At 40.3% G+C, this 17,544-nt stretch overlaps 1 protein-coding gene across 2 annotated transcripts in view; it reads left to right on the top strand.

Moving 5' to 3' along the window:
* The window catches only part of vgll4b (vestigial-like family member 4b), a 49,807-nt gene extending 32,263 nt beyond the window's left edge, over positions 1-17,544 (top strand). For both annotated transcript variants that reach the window (XM_048172231.1, XM_048172229.1), the window contains 4 exons: positions 3,397-3,586; positions 11,721-11,940; positions 12,764-12,887; positions 15,053-17,544. In XM_048172231.1, coding sequence (XP_048028188.1) covers positions 3,397-3,586; positions 11,721-11,940; positions 12,764-12,887; positions 15,053-15,297 — 779 coding nt within the window. In that variant the 3' untranslated portion in view covers positions 15,298-17,544. The remainder of the gene's footprint in view (positions 1-3,396; positions 3,587-11,720; positions 11,941-12,763; positions 12,888-15,052) is intronic.

Here is a 17,544-nt window from a genome sequence, read left to right as displayed (position 1 = left end):
AATCATTCCTGAAAACTCTAGCCATTTTTCTCAGTTCTGATGTTTCTGAAATTTGCCTTTCCGGTGCAGAATAGAGACAGTCACCTTAGTGATAACTACAGACATATGAGTAAATGAAATGATAGTTGATAAATGTAACTCAAGCACTATTTGCACAGCAATTATTTCTCAAATTTCTAAGTCACCTCAGCATTGTTCTCCTTTCTGACCTCTTGCTTCTTGCAAACCTCCTGTAAAACTATTATTATTTGAGAAACTAATCCTGTTCAAATAGTGCCGTTGAAAACACCTTACCCTAATAGTGTTTGTTGTAGTTCAGTGTTTCCCTGTCTCTGGAGGCTCGGTGTCTCTTATCCGAGTCTCTACTAACGAGTTGAATGAGTCAGGTGTGTTGGATTAGGAAGACTTTGAGAATGTGTAGTGCTGCAGGGTTGACAGACACTGTTGTACTTCATCATTTGACATCTGTCTCCGTACAGTATTCTTCATTGATGATAAACGAATCCCCACTAACTTTCACAGACAGCCCACGTCTCCTCATGCTCTCTGGAGGCTAACACAGATAAGCTATCATGTGTCGGGGCGCTGTGGACGTTTACTGCAGCGCAGCCTTTTCTCTATTAGCAGCTCCGGCCCCTGCCAAAAACAATGATGTCAGCTCTGTTGCCATGGAGCACGGACAGACGAGCCGAAACATGTCAGTCGGGAAAATAGGCCGCTTGTTTTGGGAAGTACCTCGTGAGCTTGTCTGTCTGAGCTTTATCGTTCGTTTACTTGAGTGAATGTATGCATGACTTATTTTATGAGGCTTCAGTGTGGGAGAGGACACCTGGTTGGGTTATTTTTTACCATGTCTATTTATCATTTTACTCTGTAAATAACTGCACCGATCCAGGCTTCATGTCTGGCTTAATAAATGGATCTTACAAAGTTTCTCAGGCTTAGTTAACCTCATCGCAAGTGGAAAGTCCCATCGGAGAGAGCGTGCCAGTTGTAATTTTCCGGCCTAACTCCTACACAGAGCCTGCAAATGTACTGAGTGCCCTTGTACTGTATCTCATATTTGAGAGGAATCTTTCAGCATAGTGTTGTAGTGACACTTGCATTACTTACAATCCTCCAGTGCAGTACTTTTGCAGAAAAAGAAGTTTGATTGCAAGTAAAAAGCAAAGAATGAAGGCATTGTGTATCAATGTAATGTTTTCAAATACTGATGTTTTTTTAAAGTGTTCTTAAAGAGAGAACTATATCAAAGGACAGAAGGATGAGTGAGTTTATGGTGATTGCTGTGATTCTTCTCTCTGTGATTTGATTGGTTTTTATGATCTGAAAATCAACATCAAAGCAGTGGCCTGTATTGACCAGGAGCTTTCATGTGTAATATAGTGGGCCGGTGTGGGTTTTAATGGGGCAGTACTTATATCTCTGCAGCTTGGTGGCTGGTATAATCAGGGTTGCCAGGTTTTCAAAACAAAACCCGCCCAATTGCTTCTCAAAACTAGCTCAAAACCCATGGTAAAAATCGCGTTCTGGAGGGTAAAATTCACGTTTTTGGCAGCGCTCCTCTTGTAAAATTTGCATTCCAGGGACTAAATATGTTATTTTGGGTTGATTCAACCCGCGGCAACGGTGTAAAAGTAGCCCAGTTCCGCGGGAAAACTGCAGACTTGGCAACGCTGGGTATAATACCCTTTTAATGCGTTTTAATTTAGTCCAGTTTAAAAACAGACCGACAGCACAGAATGAGCAAAGACCTGTTTGCAGTACTGTTTGTTAAAAAGTACTGGAACCGAGCAAAATTTCTGTTCCGTTTCGATTCTGAAAATGGTTCTGGTGTGATGGGTGAGGAGCGTATCCTTTAAATAGACATCTCACCTCATGAATGTTATAGCAAAGACTGCACAGAAAAGCCGTGACGTATACGCTACCCATATACGTCAAATATTAATGCAGAGAGAGAGAGAGATGCACAAAGCTGCACGATTAATCTTTAAAAGATTGTTCTCAATTTCGTCACCCACATGATCTAATTCCTAAAGGACAACGATTCGCCTGTGTGTGTTAAACCTTTGACAAAATTAAAATCGCAATATTCAAATCTGCGTTTGCGCTGCCGTTGATCTATGTATTAACGAACATGAACTAACCGTGAGCAATACATTTGTTATTGTATTTGTTAATCTTTAGTTAACAGCTGGTCATAGTTTGTTCAAGTGCATTAACTAATGTTAACAAATACAACTCTTGATTTTAATAGCCTAATGTATTAGGAAAATGTTGAAATTAACATTAACAGATTAATAAATTCTGTAGAAATAAAGTTCATTATTAGTTCATGTTAATGTAGTTAGTTAATTTTATGAACCTTGTTGTAAAGTGTTAGTGAAGTTGTTGAGATTAGCAGTCTGTTAAACTCATTTTACAAGTATAATAAATGCACAAATGACTATTTGAGTTGTACATTTTCCCTCTTACTAATATTTTTATTTTTATTTTGGTTGTTTAATAATTTTAATGGAATCGGAACCGGAATTTCGTAAAATTTCATACGATTCCTAACCCTAGAGGTCACACACTCTGATTTACTCGTCTGTCGCAATTTGAATTATGTTCATTAAAGGGCTTTTCTCAGCAAATATTGATAACTGGACACATCGTTTACTCCAATTAACCTTAAGATAGAAATGGTACATTATCCATTTTGCAGGCCTGTTGGTAGATTTTGAAAGCGGCACTTGGCAGAATGACCACTTCTTGTGTAAGCAACATTTAGAAAGTATCTGAAACAAAGTTTATTTATTTTTTTTAATGTTAAGATGTATTTACAAGGCAAATTTCCAGCAAATATTTATTTCAGTAACACTTTAGTATGGGGAACAATTCTCACTTTTAACTAGTTGCTTATTAGCTTGCATATTGGCTGTTTATTAGTGCTTATGAAGCACAATACCTAAACTTAACTACTACCTTACTAACTATTAATAAGCAGTAAATTAAGAGTTTGAGGCAAAAGTCGTAGTTAATAGTGAATACGTGTTCCCCATACCATTTATTTCTGTTCTGTCCTCTTCCTGTTGTGATTTGTAGTTGATTTAAACTCAAGACGCACTGTGTGTGTGTAGAGTAGATTATTTTACGCTTCGGTTGGTTGTCATCTGCTCACTCGTATCTTTATTTTTATATGGTAAATGCACAGTGCCGAATAGGACACACCAGTTTGTGTTATCAAATGAAGAACTACTGCTGTGTTCCTCATGCCAGAGGCCAGTATCTCTTAAACATATTTTATTAAATGGAAGAAATTTTTAACACCGTCAACCCTAAATCCGTCCAAAGCAAATGGATACAAGTGCTGTATCAGTTGTATTAATGCTAGTTGTCTTGTGTTTCTGGCAGGCGAAGCTGCTCTGAGAGGAGAGTCCAGAATGCAGTCCCTGTCCCTGTCCTCTGCAGTCAGCAATCACAGGACGGGCCCTCCTCCCATCAGCCCCAGCAAGAGGAAACACAGCGGGGACCAAGCAGACGACGACATCGACTGTAACAGCGAGCATGTGGCCAAGATGAGCCGGCTGTTTGTCGGACAGTTGTAAGTGGAACCGATAATATCATGCGTCTCATTCTGGACACATCTTGTGCTTGTGTCCTCTCTCCACCAACATGGAAATCTGGTCCTTTTTAGAAACCCTCTTACTCAGCTTAAGTTAGGGCCGCGCAGGCAGTGTTCCTGCCGAAAGCGATTCTGGAATGTGCTGAAGACCGAGGCCTGGGATTCCTGACATTCCGGTGCTCGGAGCGGAGCACATGGGCTGTTTGTAGTGCCTGGCCGTGCCCTCATGGCAGAGCTGTGAACATTCCCCACATTCCAGCCCCGTTTGGAAGAGCGGCTTTCGGTCGTGGGACACGAGATGTGCTGTTCAGCAGTGAAAAAGCCACACTGGTGCTAGGCAGAGCAGAGCAGGCTGATTTATGACCGCCAATTTGTTCTGTCAATTAGGATCCAAGTGCAAAAGCCAGTGAGAACGGCAGAAGCTCAGAGATTGAAGTGCTCCTTGTGTTTTTGTGCTCTACTAGAGCAGGTCCTGCTATTTTCCTCATTCTCCATTGTTGCAGCTCCTCTCTTCCCAGTCTGTCAGTAACGCTCTGTTTAGTTCCTGTCTCTATGAAGCCCCTCCTTCTGAAAAGCACAATGTGCTCTGATTGGTCGGCTGGAGCAGTGTGTTGTGATTGGTGTTTGGGAAATGTCCCGCCCCTTATCATAACCGCCAGTTTCAACACATTACTAACTAACTCAACCAGGCCCCGCCCCTTTATTCTGCGTATGAATTATTTAAATGAGGAATATTGTGAAAAAAAAACTCAACTACAATGGACTGCTCTTTAAATTGGGCTTTGACATTGTTTGTCTTAAATTTAAGAGCACAGGTTTTAAGCTTTGACTGAATAGATGTACTTTTGTAATGCTATCACACTCAATTTGATCTTAAGGTGATGATACACGGGGCAACTTTTTGAGCAATGTTGCTGGGCAATATTGCCGTCAACGGGCAACCTGATGAGACACAGGGCAACTAATTAGGGCAACAGACAGTTGGCAGCAACTAATCAGAGAGGAGCAAATCTATTGCCAACTCAATAAATACTTTATTATAAACACTTGTTAGGCACTTTATTTCAACTTTTCAAATATTTTCTTCATTTTTATTAAAAATAAATGCCTTTCCGATCTGATTTGTGACAGGAAAAGGGAGAAGAGCGTGTTCGGCAAAAGGCGGATTCGAACCCGCGTCGATCGCATCAAAAGGTGTTCAAATGTCAAACGCCCTACAGCCTACGCTACTACAGACGTTGAAAAATCCCGTCTTTTTAGTATTTAACTGAAATCATTCAATAGCTTCATTACAGCATACACACATTACTTTCGGACAGTTGTTGGTATTTTAAGCAATATATGAGGTAAATTCCCTGTTTTGGGTTGACGCATGACACCTTACTAGCGTAAAAAGATAAAAGTTCACACTCCTTTTCTCCGCTCCACTGCCGCTGAGAGGCCGCCATCTTGTTAGAATTTTTTCTGAAATCTCCGAACCGGTCACGTGATCGGCTGCTAACATTCTGATTGGAGGTTCTCAAAAAATTGCCCACGACCGATCTAACGTATCCAGATATATATTTGTTGCTCATTCTCAGTGGGAAAGTGCCCAAGCAACGTTGCTCGGCAACATTGCTCAAAAAGTTGCCCCGTGTATCATCACCTTTAGTCTTCATCTTGGCAGCCCGTCAGAGCTTGTCACAGATTAAAAAGCCTGTTGAGGTCCTGCTAGTGCTGAGGGTTGCAGATTCTTTACAACGCCTTCCCTTTTCACTAACTTTAACACTCGCTTTCCCACGTCTCTTCTGAAGTCACTGACGGCAAGATCCTGTTCATGGCCTTAATGCTGCTCTTGCTCATTTTATTTTGATGAAAATGCCAAAGTTTTGGTTTTGTTGAAGTGCAAGTGATTTGGATTGTGTTTAGTTCCAGCTTTTTATTAATCTAAGAATTATTCGTGTTTCATTATTAACTGTTAGCAAACCTCTGCAGAAACAATTTACAATATAATTATAATTAGAAAATGTAATTTTACTTTAGAAATTGTGTAAAAGTGTTGAATTGTGATGAAGTGTTTGTGAACCAAAGACATTGGTTTGTTTGTTTTTACACGTCTTTTGTTTGTCTTAGACCCTGAAGTTAAAGGGTTAGTTCACCCAAAAATTAAATTTCCGTCATTAATTACTCGCCCTCATGTCGTTCCACACCCATAAGACCTTCAGAACACAAATTAAGATATTTTTGATGAAATCTGAGAGGTTTATGACTCGTCCATAGGCAATATAATCAACACTTTCAAGGTCCAGAAAGGAACTAAAGACATCGTTAAAACAGTCATGTGACTGCAGTGGTTCAACCTTAATGTTATGAAGAGACGAGAATACTTTTTGTGCGCAAAAACAAAAATAACTTTATTCAACAATCTCTTCTCTTCCCTGTCATTCTCATGCGTCGTTTACGTCCAGCGCTTCCAGGTTCTCCATCAGAACGACGACTCATTATTGGCCGGCTCCTGTGTCAGCATCACATGCATGCATCATGCTGATCCCGTGACCAGCTTTGGCCAATACTGAGCCGGTATTCGGACATAAACACAGAAGCTCTGCAACGTAAATACATATGAGAATTTTGATAGTGCACACAAAAATACGTTTCTTCATAACATTGAGTTTGATCCACTGCAGTCACATGACTGTTTTAACGATGACTTTAGTACCTTTCTGAATGACTCTAATTTCATTGCTTTCAATGGAGGATAAAAAAATAAAAAAAAAAAAACATTCTAAAATATCTTAATTTGTGTTCTGAAGATGAACGGATAATTAATGACAGAATTTTCATTTTTGGGTGAACAAACCCTTTAACTTTGAAAACGTGTCGCACAGAGGCTTTGAGTTTCCGGAAAGTTTCTGCAAAATGTTTCCTCGCTTTTCCAAGAGTAGGAATACGTTTATATTTGAACACTGAGGATTGAATTGTTCATTTTCCTCTGTATTGCTCCACACAGACATGTGATTTTGATCAGGATGGAGGTGAAAGAGCCGCTCTTGATTGTTTTGGTTGGGAGTTTGCGGGCGACACCGGACACCACAGGCTGAAGCAGCTCAGGTTTCCATGATGCTGTTTTTCTATAGAAGGGAATGAAGGAGTGGGGGCTGGGAAAATCACTTTTCCTGTGTCTCTACACACCATAAGCTTTTGTCCAGAGTTGGAAAGTTATTTTAAGCATTTCTGGCCCTCCGTTGTTAGAAGCGTGCGTCGGTTGTCTATGAGTGTTTAGAGTTGTTTCATGTTATGCTGGTTTTTGATCTGTAAGTTTGTCTAGGCGTTAGTTTACTGCAATCTGTCTGTGCCAGACTAAACAGTTTAAAGCAAAGAGATAAGACTCTTCATATACAGCTCCCTCAGTGCTGCCAGTGAAACCTCGTAGGTCTAATAAAACTGGAAACTCCGGGAGACATATTGTCGTCGAGTGGGCTCGGTGTCAGGGTGGGGGCCATTTTCTCATTTTCACTGCTTCCATGAAAACAAAGGGCCTCTTATCCGGTCAGCCCACTGCGTTCTGGAAGCTTGCTCCGGCCTGTCCCACTGGAGACGCCCCACTGCTGAATAAGACACACTGTTCCTGCCCTGGTCCCTGTTGACGTCTACAACAAAATAAGAGTTCCTCTGCTGTACCAAATGACTGAAAGTGCCATCTTCAAAAGGAAGGTTTAAACGAGTGCTATTATGCTTTTCTCCATCTTCATCTGTCTTTAGTGTGTAATGTTGCTGTTTGAGCAGGAAAAAGCTTATTATTGTAATCTATTTCAGTGTTTCTGAACTCCATTTTGAGTTTTCTTCACAATATTCCTCATTTAAATAATTCATGCGCAGAATGAAGGGGCAGAATAAAGAATAAACTGGCGGTTATGGTAAGGGGCGGGACATTTCCCAAACACCAATCACAACACACTGCTCCAGCCGACCAATCAGAGCACATTGTGCTTTTTCAGAAGGAGGGGCTTCATAGAGACAGGAACTAAACAGAGCGTTACTGACAGACTGGGAAGAGAGGAGCTGCAACACTGGAGAATATGAGGAAAATAATCAACATTCAAGCAGGAAAACCTGCTCTAGACTTTGTAAAAGGGCATAATATGGCCACTTTAAGTAGTGTAGATCATAAATGCAACAGAAGGTTATCATTAGCAGTCCATACTTTCAATATGAGACCTAAATCTCCCTGTAAGAAGCAAGTAAGGACAGACATCTGATTTCAAAGGTTCTCCTGGAGCTGGGAATAATCCACGGCCGCCTGTGTGTTCCTGCTGGGAACTTGGAGACCGTGTCTTTCTCATGCTTCCATAGCCAGCCAAATGGAGAGTCATGAAAAGGCAGTGCCAGTGTGGTTAGGGTTTATAAAATAATGTTTTTCTGCTAACTTTTATATGTAAGCAAACACATGAGTGGCTCATTTGTGTTTGGATTATAATTTGTCAAAGCAAGTTAGCCAAACGGTTTTAAACTGATTACACGCAGTGTGGAACGGGTCCAAACTCTGAAACTGCCATTTACCTTTTTGGATGCTCCTTTCTAAACCTGAGCCAAAAATAATCAATGTGCCAAAATGTTTTAGTTGCTTCAGTAACCACATTTAACATGTAAGGTTTATAAATGGGAAGTAAATGAATTCATTATATAAATGTAACACTAGTTAAACAGCTCACGCTATTAATAAAGCTCTTTGGGTAATGTTTTAAAGCATGTTTCTAATGATTTGTTCTCTTGTGGTGTTATAAGAATGCTAGAAATATGGCTGATATTGAGCGGCGCGTATGGGACGGCTCTATCAGATGAAGCACCATTTCCACAGTACTGACTGTTTGTATCCTGTGGTTCTGCCTTCCTTGCCTTGATTTCTCCCAGATGTTTCCTGTATCTTTGTGGGCGAGGGTCCAGTGACTTAAAGGAGAAATAAGAGAGAAATCTTCCTGCCAAGATCTGTGGTGGATTCGTGAGGTTTTGCCGCACGGCTATGAAATGCAATTATGAGAAAATGTCCCTAGTTTTATTGGCCTGCATCTGTGACTAAAGTGAGTCTTGTAGAGTTCACTTCACTGCTGTAAAGTGTGGAGCAGACTGCCTACCTCGTTCATCCTGCGTACAGTTTCAATGTGAAGATTAGGGCCAGGCAAAAACATCTATTTTTCGATTAATCGTTTTTTAAAAAATGTAGTCGATTCAATATTGATTCTCAAAGCCACAAATCGATCTTTTTTCCGTATTTATTTCTGCAAACATTAAACATAATATCTGAATTGAAAACGATCTTGCAGATCAAGTTAGTGTTTTTAGCCATGTTACCTTCACATCCAGTTTAATGGCACAAAGATTGCTTCTTGAATACTAAAGCTGTTACTGTCACAGTACTGTAAGTTAGCACATTATTTACTATTATTTTGTAGGGATGCACCTCATGATATGATTTAAATTCGATTCTTAAGGTCAAGATTTGACCAAATCGATTCTCGATTTTTTTTTTTTTTTTTTATTATTTATTTATTTATTTATTTATTTTTTTTTTATCAAATTTCAATTCGATATGTGTAGATTTGATTCTAGTTTACACACATGACTGAGTCTTCTGTAATAAAGCAAGGCAGGCAATTGTATTTAATTTTTTATATTAAAAATGGGAAAGCACATTACAAACAATAAGACAAATACAATAGAACAAAAATATACAAATTAAAAAAGTATTTAACATGTATTTCTTACTACGTAATGGACTAATCAAATGTAAAAATAAGTCTTCACTTTATGAATTAAATATAAATTGATTCATATTAAAGATGCAGAAGTGATTCTGTCAAAAAGCAGTGAGTGATTTTTATTAATTAACATTAATGGAACAGATGGCAAAAGCTATTTATGAGGCCGCTGTCCCTTTAAAAATGAATGCACTGATCTAATATACTGTTACGCATCCATTTTGTCCTAGCTTATTAGCGTGCATATTCATAGAATATTGGCTATTTATTAGTACTAATTAAGCACCTGTTAATGCCTTATTCTGCATAACCTTATTCTCCCTTCTTAATCCTACCCACTTTATAAACTTAACAACTACCTTACTAACTATTAATAAGCAGTAAATTAGTTTGAGGGAAAAGTTGTAGTTTGTGTTCCCTATACTAAAGTGTTACCATTGTTTTTATGTGAATACTCCACACAGTTTGGCATAATTGTGGGTTTATTTTACCATGCAAGTGCAGTAAGCTGTGAAAGAACTGAATTTGGGATCGCATACATCTGCGCTCACACTTCGGCTGTTTCCATCAGTGCAAGCACCGCATGAGTCCTTTTTCGAGGCTTATTGTGATTAATAACTCTCTAAAGTGTCAACTTTAGCACTGTAAAGTTAAAGAAATGTAACGCTTTAGAAAATCGATTTTTGAAATTTTTGAATCGATGTGAATTGATTCCACCCCTATTATATTGAGCCCTGTGCTGAAACATCAAAATACACAAGAGCTTCATGTGAAAGTAGATTCACACTATTCAGAATCCCAAATATCTACGTTCTTTCCTGAGCAAGAGTCTTGAAAGCACTCCTGGAATATTGCCAGAGCATTTAGCTCACATCAGAGAGGAATAGCAGGGAACTGAAAGATCTCATGAAAAGACCTCTTTGCTGTTTGTTTTCAAAGGATCTTGAGTAAAGAGGCTTTCAGCAGGTTTTTCTGAATATTATTCAGCATCTCTTCGATCTGACCTTACTGCTAATTATATGAAGCTTGAAGCCAATATAGCTTCACGTCCTTGTGCTGTGGTGTAAATGTGCGGCTACATTAGTGTAATTACGTCAAAGATCCATTGGCAAAAATGGTGATGTATGGATCACAGAATTTTCTTTCAAACAGAGAAGCTTTATGTTGCTTTACACTGCAAAATCCATGAGTCCAACTTGGAATATGTGGGGAAATTGTGTGGATTCCTTTTGGAATGACTTGATCTTGCCTGCAAAAACTCACTGAACAATTAAAGGTGGACGCTATGAAGTTTCATATGTACCAATATACAGTACCTTGATAGTTCGCTGCAAATTCAATGAAACTTGCATGTCTGTCTGTCCTCTGTGGATCATTTGAAGACCGTCAACAGAGTCCAGAACTTCCAAGCTATTTTTTTTTTTTTGTTACTGTGTGTGTATAACAATATTATATATGTAACCTTCCAGCTGTGGTGCTGTCATCATGATATCTCAACTTCTTTAGGACCGTATGTACACGGTCAGTGAAAGTTGATCTTGCTGAGGAAGGGATTGTGAAGGGAGTAGTTTCTGACAGATTTCCCTCCACAGCTTTCCATTAGTTATTGTGAGGACAGTAATTTCCGGTAGACGTAACAGTTTACTTGCAGATGCTTCGCTTGCCAATTGTGTTGCCAAGTAACAGACAATTTCAAGGATCGCAGCCCACACAGCTGAGCCTCGACGAAACCTACAGCGTTTATTCTCCCCGAAGGTGGACCACGGTCACCAAACTGAGGTTACAGATTCTGCATTGAAAGCATTTCCTTCAAATACCTGATTAGAGTTTCACCCGCTCTTCCCGTGCTGTTGTTCAGCTCTCTTGTGTGCCCGGTGAAGGGTATTAAGTTCTCTTCCTGTGAAGCACAGATGAAGCCTTTTGAATAGTGCACTTGGCCCCTTGCTGGGCCTCCGCTCTGTTGGCAACAGGAGGCCGATCGTTCCGGAAGGGTGGAATAGCGCTTCTGGGCTTTGCTGCATGTGTGTCTATTCTTTTAAGGGGAAAAGAAAAACAGGAAAGGAGGTCGGTAGTGGGAAAGGGCCTTTTGTAACCAGCGATCTGAGCTAATGTAGAGTTGGAGGCGAGGTTTGACAGCCTCGATCAAATGGAACAAAACTTTCTTTAAAATAATAGAGATTATTTGTTGAGCACACTAAATGAATGCTTGAGTATAAGCAATGTTGACTCCATACAAACCCTTCTTATCAAGCCATCGCGACTGCTTGCGGGAGGTGCGTAGCTCTTGCCAGGCCCACTGAATGCAGCATTAATAGCTCTGCTTGTTTGTGCCGTTCGACGTGGGCCTCAGTACAATCCCTCCTTTGTTTCTCTTGCAGAGGCAAGCCTGCCAATGGGGACTACCGCAAGGACCCCCGGGATCGCAGCCGCAGTCCCATAGAGCGCCTCGGCGCCCCCGCCATGAGTCTCGTTGGTGGTCACCTCTACGCCCACATGCCCAGCCTGGCCATGGACCAGCCTCTCGCACTGACCAAAAACATGGACGCCAGCCGCACTGTTGCCATCTCGCCTACTGTCAGCCCTGTTGAGCGCCAGCAGGTAACAACTTCAGTACACTCTCACTTTTTATTTTGTTGTTTTTCTCAATTTAAAAGCTGCAGAACTCCTTATTGTTGGTGACGTTTAGAAGCAAGTTTCATCAAACTCCCCTGAAACCATGTTTGGCTACATTCAATTTCCAGGAAAAAGCTCAACTATGATAATTTACTCATTCTCATGTCATCCAAGATTTTCATGTCTTTCTTTTTTCAGTCAAAAAGAAATGAAGGTTTTTGAGGAAAACCATTCCAGGATTTTTCTCCATATAGTGGACTTCACTGGGGTTCAACGGGTTGAAGGTCCAAATGTCAGTTTCAGTGCAGCTTCAAAGAGCTCTACATGATCCCAGTTTTTGGCCCTACTGCGGTACTTCCGCCTACGTTACGCATGACCTTTCCAATGGGATTACTTAATGTGTGGAGCATCGCAGAGCAGTGCAAGATGAGCATTTGGGGTTAAAAAGTATATATTTTTGAAAAAATGGCCAGTGGTTTCTCTAGATAAGACTCTTATTCTTCTTCTGGGATCGTGTAGAAAGACATAAACATCTTGGATGACATGGGGGCGAGTAAATTCAGGAAATTTTAATTTATGATGAGAACTAATCCTTTAAATGTCTTAAGGTGTCAGTGGCAAGGAAGCCAAACTCCTTTAGGTGACAGAAATGGAGAATAAGACCTTGAAAACCCAGGATCAGTCAGCTCTGTTCTCTTCTGGTTAAATGAATGAACATGATGTGATTTATAATTTAGGAAGTCTGTTGTTGTTGTTCTGTTTGTTTGTCTGGACACTTGCTCATCTGAAGTGTGTGTTGTGTGTGCAGAATCGGCCCTCTGTGATCACATGTGCCCCAGCGAACAACCGTAACTGTAACCTCACCCACTGCACCGTGTCTCACAACGGCTGCTCACCCAGCTTGACTTCAAACTATCGGAGACCCTCCAACTGTAAGTACAGGCAAACCTCTCTGGATCGTAGATGGCACTTGACATGAATGGGGTACAGGTGGATGTCTTATTTCTTTTTCTTCTAATAATGACACTCATTCCATGCCCTTTACAAGAGAGAACTATTAGACGTAAACACAACATTTAATCCTGTTACCTGTACCAGATATAGAGTAACTGACATGCCGGAAGTGACATAATTTAAGTCTGTTTACTTTCTCAGGTTTTATAATTATTCTACTTTAAATTGCAATATTGGCAGCATTAGTCAAGATCAACCACTTCACCCTGTTACCAACATATTTATTTTTCGAATGTTTGAGAACTTTCAAAAAAAAAAACTTTTCAGTGAAAAATTCACTACACCACAAAAAACACCACACATGAAGTGTGCACTTGTACTGGAAGATTTTTCTGCCAGGCATATTTTATGGTTTCTTCACTTAATTTTTTGTTTGAGAAATGCAAATTCACTTTCTTCTAGTAGCACAAATTTTTAAATTTGAAAGGATCAATTGATGCTTCCAGTGTCACACTTGTATGGGAAAATTAACAATTTTGTATTCCAATTTCGATACCACGGCTAAAACTACTAACCTAACTAATATACATTTAAAACATTATTAAATACAAGTAAACAGTCATAAGGGGAAAAAAAATAAATAAAGTAGTCAAATTACAAGCAAAAGCACAAATACAATCAAACAAAGATGGTGTTTTTCAGGTATGTCTAACAGTAGTTTTCAGGTACAGAAATTTAATAAAGTAATCAAATGTAAAATAACTGCATAGTCTTATACAGTAAACGTAGATTACTAATAACCATCATAGAGCGAAAGTTTTATAATTTGCATATGTTTTAGGTCCTATCAGCTTGAACCATTCAAGTGCAAAGAGAACTCAATTTGCACGCATCTGCGCTCACAGAGAGATGCACACGAACACCTAATTCCATTCTCTTCTGCATCTATTTGTGCTAAATGGACACATGCATGCAAAATTGTCAAAATGCCCATCTTGTCAAGTATCTTCATAAACAGTCATTTATGGCTTATGTGAACGTAAACTATTGAGAAAGAAAACAGATGTGTATCATTTATATTGGATCCATGCATTCGGTCTTAAAGTGACAGCAGCCTATAAATACCTGCAGCTGTCTGTGTCATTAATGTTAATCAAACAACAAAATACAAAGAGAAAATCCCTTTTGTAGCTTGAACAAAGATTAAGTAAGGAATAACTGACAATGGGCCATTGAATTAATAATGCATACCAAAGGTGGTAATGCAAATCCAAATAGAGATTAATTCAAGTCATCTGGTGAAATTGCGGTATTTTGTTTTTCTGCAGTATGAAAACTGTGTCAGTTTATTCCAATATCGTGCAGTCCTATTATTAATGTTTTTCTTTGTTTTCAATGTTAATCAAACAACAGATGCACGGATCCAATATACTGATACACCTGCATTGTCTTTCTCAACTGTTCACTTAAGACAATCGACTGCGTTTACTAGAATACACAGCAAAGACGGGCATTATTTGACAATTTTGTGTGAATTTGTCTGTTCAATTCAGTATTCAGTATTCGTGCGCTGTCTGAGGCACGTGCTTCGGATGTTTCCGCACACAAAACTTCCCACACAGCGCACAAGTAACAAATTGAGTTCCATTTTGTGCTTGAATATTTCAATTTGCAAGGCTTAAACTTTCGTGATGAAGCACTGACCCGTAAACTGTCCTGAGCATTTTTCACGGTCATGTTCTCGCCAACATTAAATTTGTTAGGATCCATAGAAATGTTACCGGCCAACTGGCAAGTGACACCGTTTCACATCCCCGCCAACACCGATTTTTACTCTCATTTGGCGCTTGGTGAGTGTTAATTTTAGGACCTGGCTGGAGGAGACACATATTATCCTGATCTGAACAGCTGAACATTTTCACTGCAAATGACTGTAATGCTATAACTTGCTTGCTAGAAAATAATGTAAATTTAATAAAGTCAAACAACTTTTAGTAGGATTTTCTGAAAGTTAAACACCTAATAAGCATCCTAAAGAATGCTTATTTTGTACCCTACCTGTGGAAAGTGCCATTTATCATCTGTGGTGGAAGTGTTTTGGCAAAATACATCTGTACTAAGCAGCCTTTCCCTGTGCCTTCAGCGAACACCGCCTGTGACCCCGTCATCGAGGAGCATTTCCGTCGCAGCCTGGGCAAGAACTACAAGGAGCCCGAGCCCGTAACAAACTCGGTGTCCATCACCGGCTCGGTGGACGACCACTTCGCCAAGGCGCTGGGCGAGACGTGGCTGCAGATCAAGGCCAAGGGCGGCTCTTCCGGAAGCCCAGACTCCTCTCCGAACGGCCACATGGTCAACCACAATCACTCCCCTTCCCTCGTGTCTTGAAAAGAGGACCAGCGAACCCCAGTCCCGCCTCTTCCAGCCCGCTTCACTCTCAAAGCAGCCATGCATGTTTTAGCAGAGCTGATGTATAGCTATGTACATAAGAACGCACGACAAGGAGGTGCTCTTCGTGCATTTTTTTCCTTTCGATTCTTTTTGTTTGTAAGTTTGCTAGTATACTTTTAGCTTGGCTGTTGCGTTATGGGATGCCCGTACCTTTATAAACAGCATCGTCGAGCAGGAAGCCTTTCGGTTTTTGAGATCAAAATCAGCCAGGCGCTTATCTAACCATCTGCCTCAGATACCAAAGAAACCGCTGATGCAAACCTTTTACCCAGAAGCCATTCTTCCATCGCACCCAATCTGTCTTTCTCACGCTCTCTCCCGGTCGTACCCTGAATCTGCATGTGTATACTTGAAACGGAAGGCCTGGACTGCTTTTGCACTATGGATGGATCGAGGTGGTGTCAGTTTAGCGTCGGATGTTCGGAAGACGTATAGGAGGGTGACACAGTTGGGAAGCGGTTCACATCGCTTCAGCAGGAAACGCTCGTAAGGGGGAGGGAACCTGTTTTCGGTCGCTTCGGCTCTCGCTTCAGACATTTCTCTCTACGGTGCTGACAACTGGACTGCGGCAGACGTGGGCATTCTTGTCGTTTTGGATTCGTTGTTTTTTTTTTTTTTCCCCAGGCACTGTGGTTTTAGTAGAGTAGATGGTTTAAGGGTAAACTAGTGCTTATAAGTGCATGTTTTTAAAATAGCTGGTATCTATTATTGTGTAGACATTTCAATCGTAATACTTTTTAGCCTTTTCTTCAGATTTGATTTTATTTTTGTCAGTAACAGTCCTAGATAAACTTACTGCTGGTACAGTTGTACTCCATATTATTATTTTCTATTCAATATTCATTGTGGTAGCTGCCAGATACAAAAGAGAAAAACAGCCTCCGGAAAGGCCATCTATATATATTAACGGTTGGTTTTGTATGTTATTAATCCGTGGTACAGGATGCTGTCGCTTTGCATGACTGAAAAAGCAGCGTTAGCAGCTATGGACAGGTCAACTGTAGCGTTGACAATCTGCCGGAAACGTCAAGCTAATTTTGTGTGTGTTCGTTGTTCTTCATCTCTTAATTCTGCTTTCAGCTGTGGAAACGGACCTGGATTTCCAGCGGTCCGCCTGTACCGAAACAAAACACATTCCTCCGACAGGGAACGTCGTGCAGGTCTTGTACTTTCTCCCGTGTTCAGTATAGCTACTAACTCGAGACAAGAGGTTGCAGATGCAGGAGACGCTTGCGCTCGTCCTTACATTCCATCGGCCCAGTCGAACCATTGGATACGGCTAAATTCTCGCGTGAAGAAGAGCTCATCGTCGGCGACGTGCGCGCGCTCGTTTCTGAAGTACTTCTTCATGGCTCCTTTTGCATGTGTTTGCCACAACGTTGTCGAATCCTACGCGAGACCTTCGGGGTTTACGGAGGTCCGTCACACACATTTCACTACCAGTTTACTGGGTAGGACACTTTCTCACTCTCCGCTTGTGACACACGTTACCCTACACGCTGTAGGTAAATCACTTAATGAAAAACAAAAAAAAGTTTTTATATAGGAAACTATAAGACCATCATTACGCTGTGCGTAACGAATGTACAGAGAAAAAAAATCGTAGGTATTTTTTGAGGAACAATTAATTTGTTAATGATATGTAGCTATTTAATTTTTCCCTTGTCCTTTATTGTAATCATGCTTTTTTTTTTTTTTTTTTTTCGAGGAAAAAAGTTGATCTTTTTTGTTTGTAGGTTTTGTCTGTTTAAGGTTAAAGTGCAGGAACACAGTTATTCTATGAAAACACTGCGTTAGTGTAATAGCCACTTGTGTATTATTTCCGAAGGCTACTGAGCAGAGTCTCGACACACTTCTGAACGGAGGCTTTCAACTGTCTCTGGAGACAATTGAACAAACCGACTCCGTCTCACCGACCGCGAGTCAATCCACTCCAATATGATCAGTTGGGATATGAGCAACAATATTTTCTATTTGATGTGCGCTTCCAGGAGAACGACGACAAGAAACCAACGTTTAAAACACTTCACTGCACCTCGAGTGTACTACTTAATGATTTGTAAATCTGTATTATACCCTCATTTCATGGCCTTGTTTCTCCTTGGAATAAAACAAACTTTTGGCAGGCCATTGTTTTGTACTTTTAAGTAGCCTCAATGAACAATAAAGTGCTCTTAAACCACA

Source organism: Megalobrama amblycephala, linkage group LG21 (assembly GCF_018812025.1).
Source record: "Megalobrama amblycephala isolate DHTTF-2021 linkage group LG21, ASM1881202v1, whole genome shotgun sequence".
Classification (NCBI taxonomy): domain Eukaryota; kingdom Metazoa; phylum Chordata; class Actinopteri; order Cypriniformes; family Xenocyprididae; genus Megalobrama; species Megalobrama amblycephala.
Note: the sequence above shows the minus strand (reverse complement) of the source record. Positions and strands in the feature narration are given on the sequence as shown.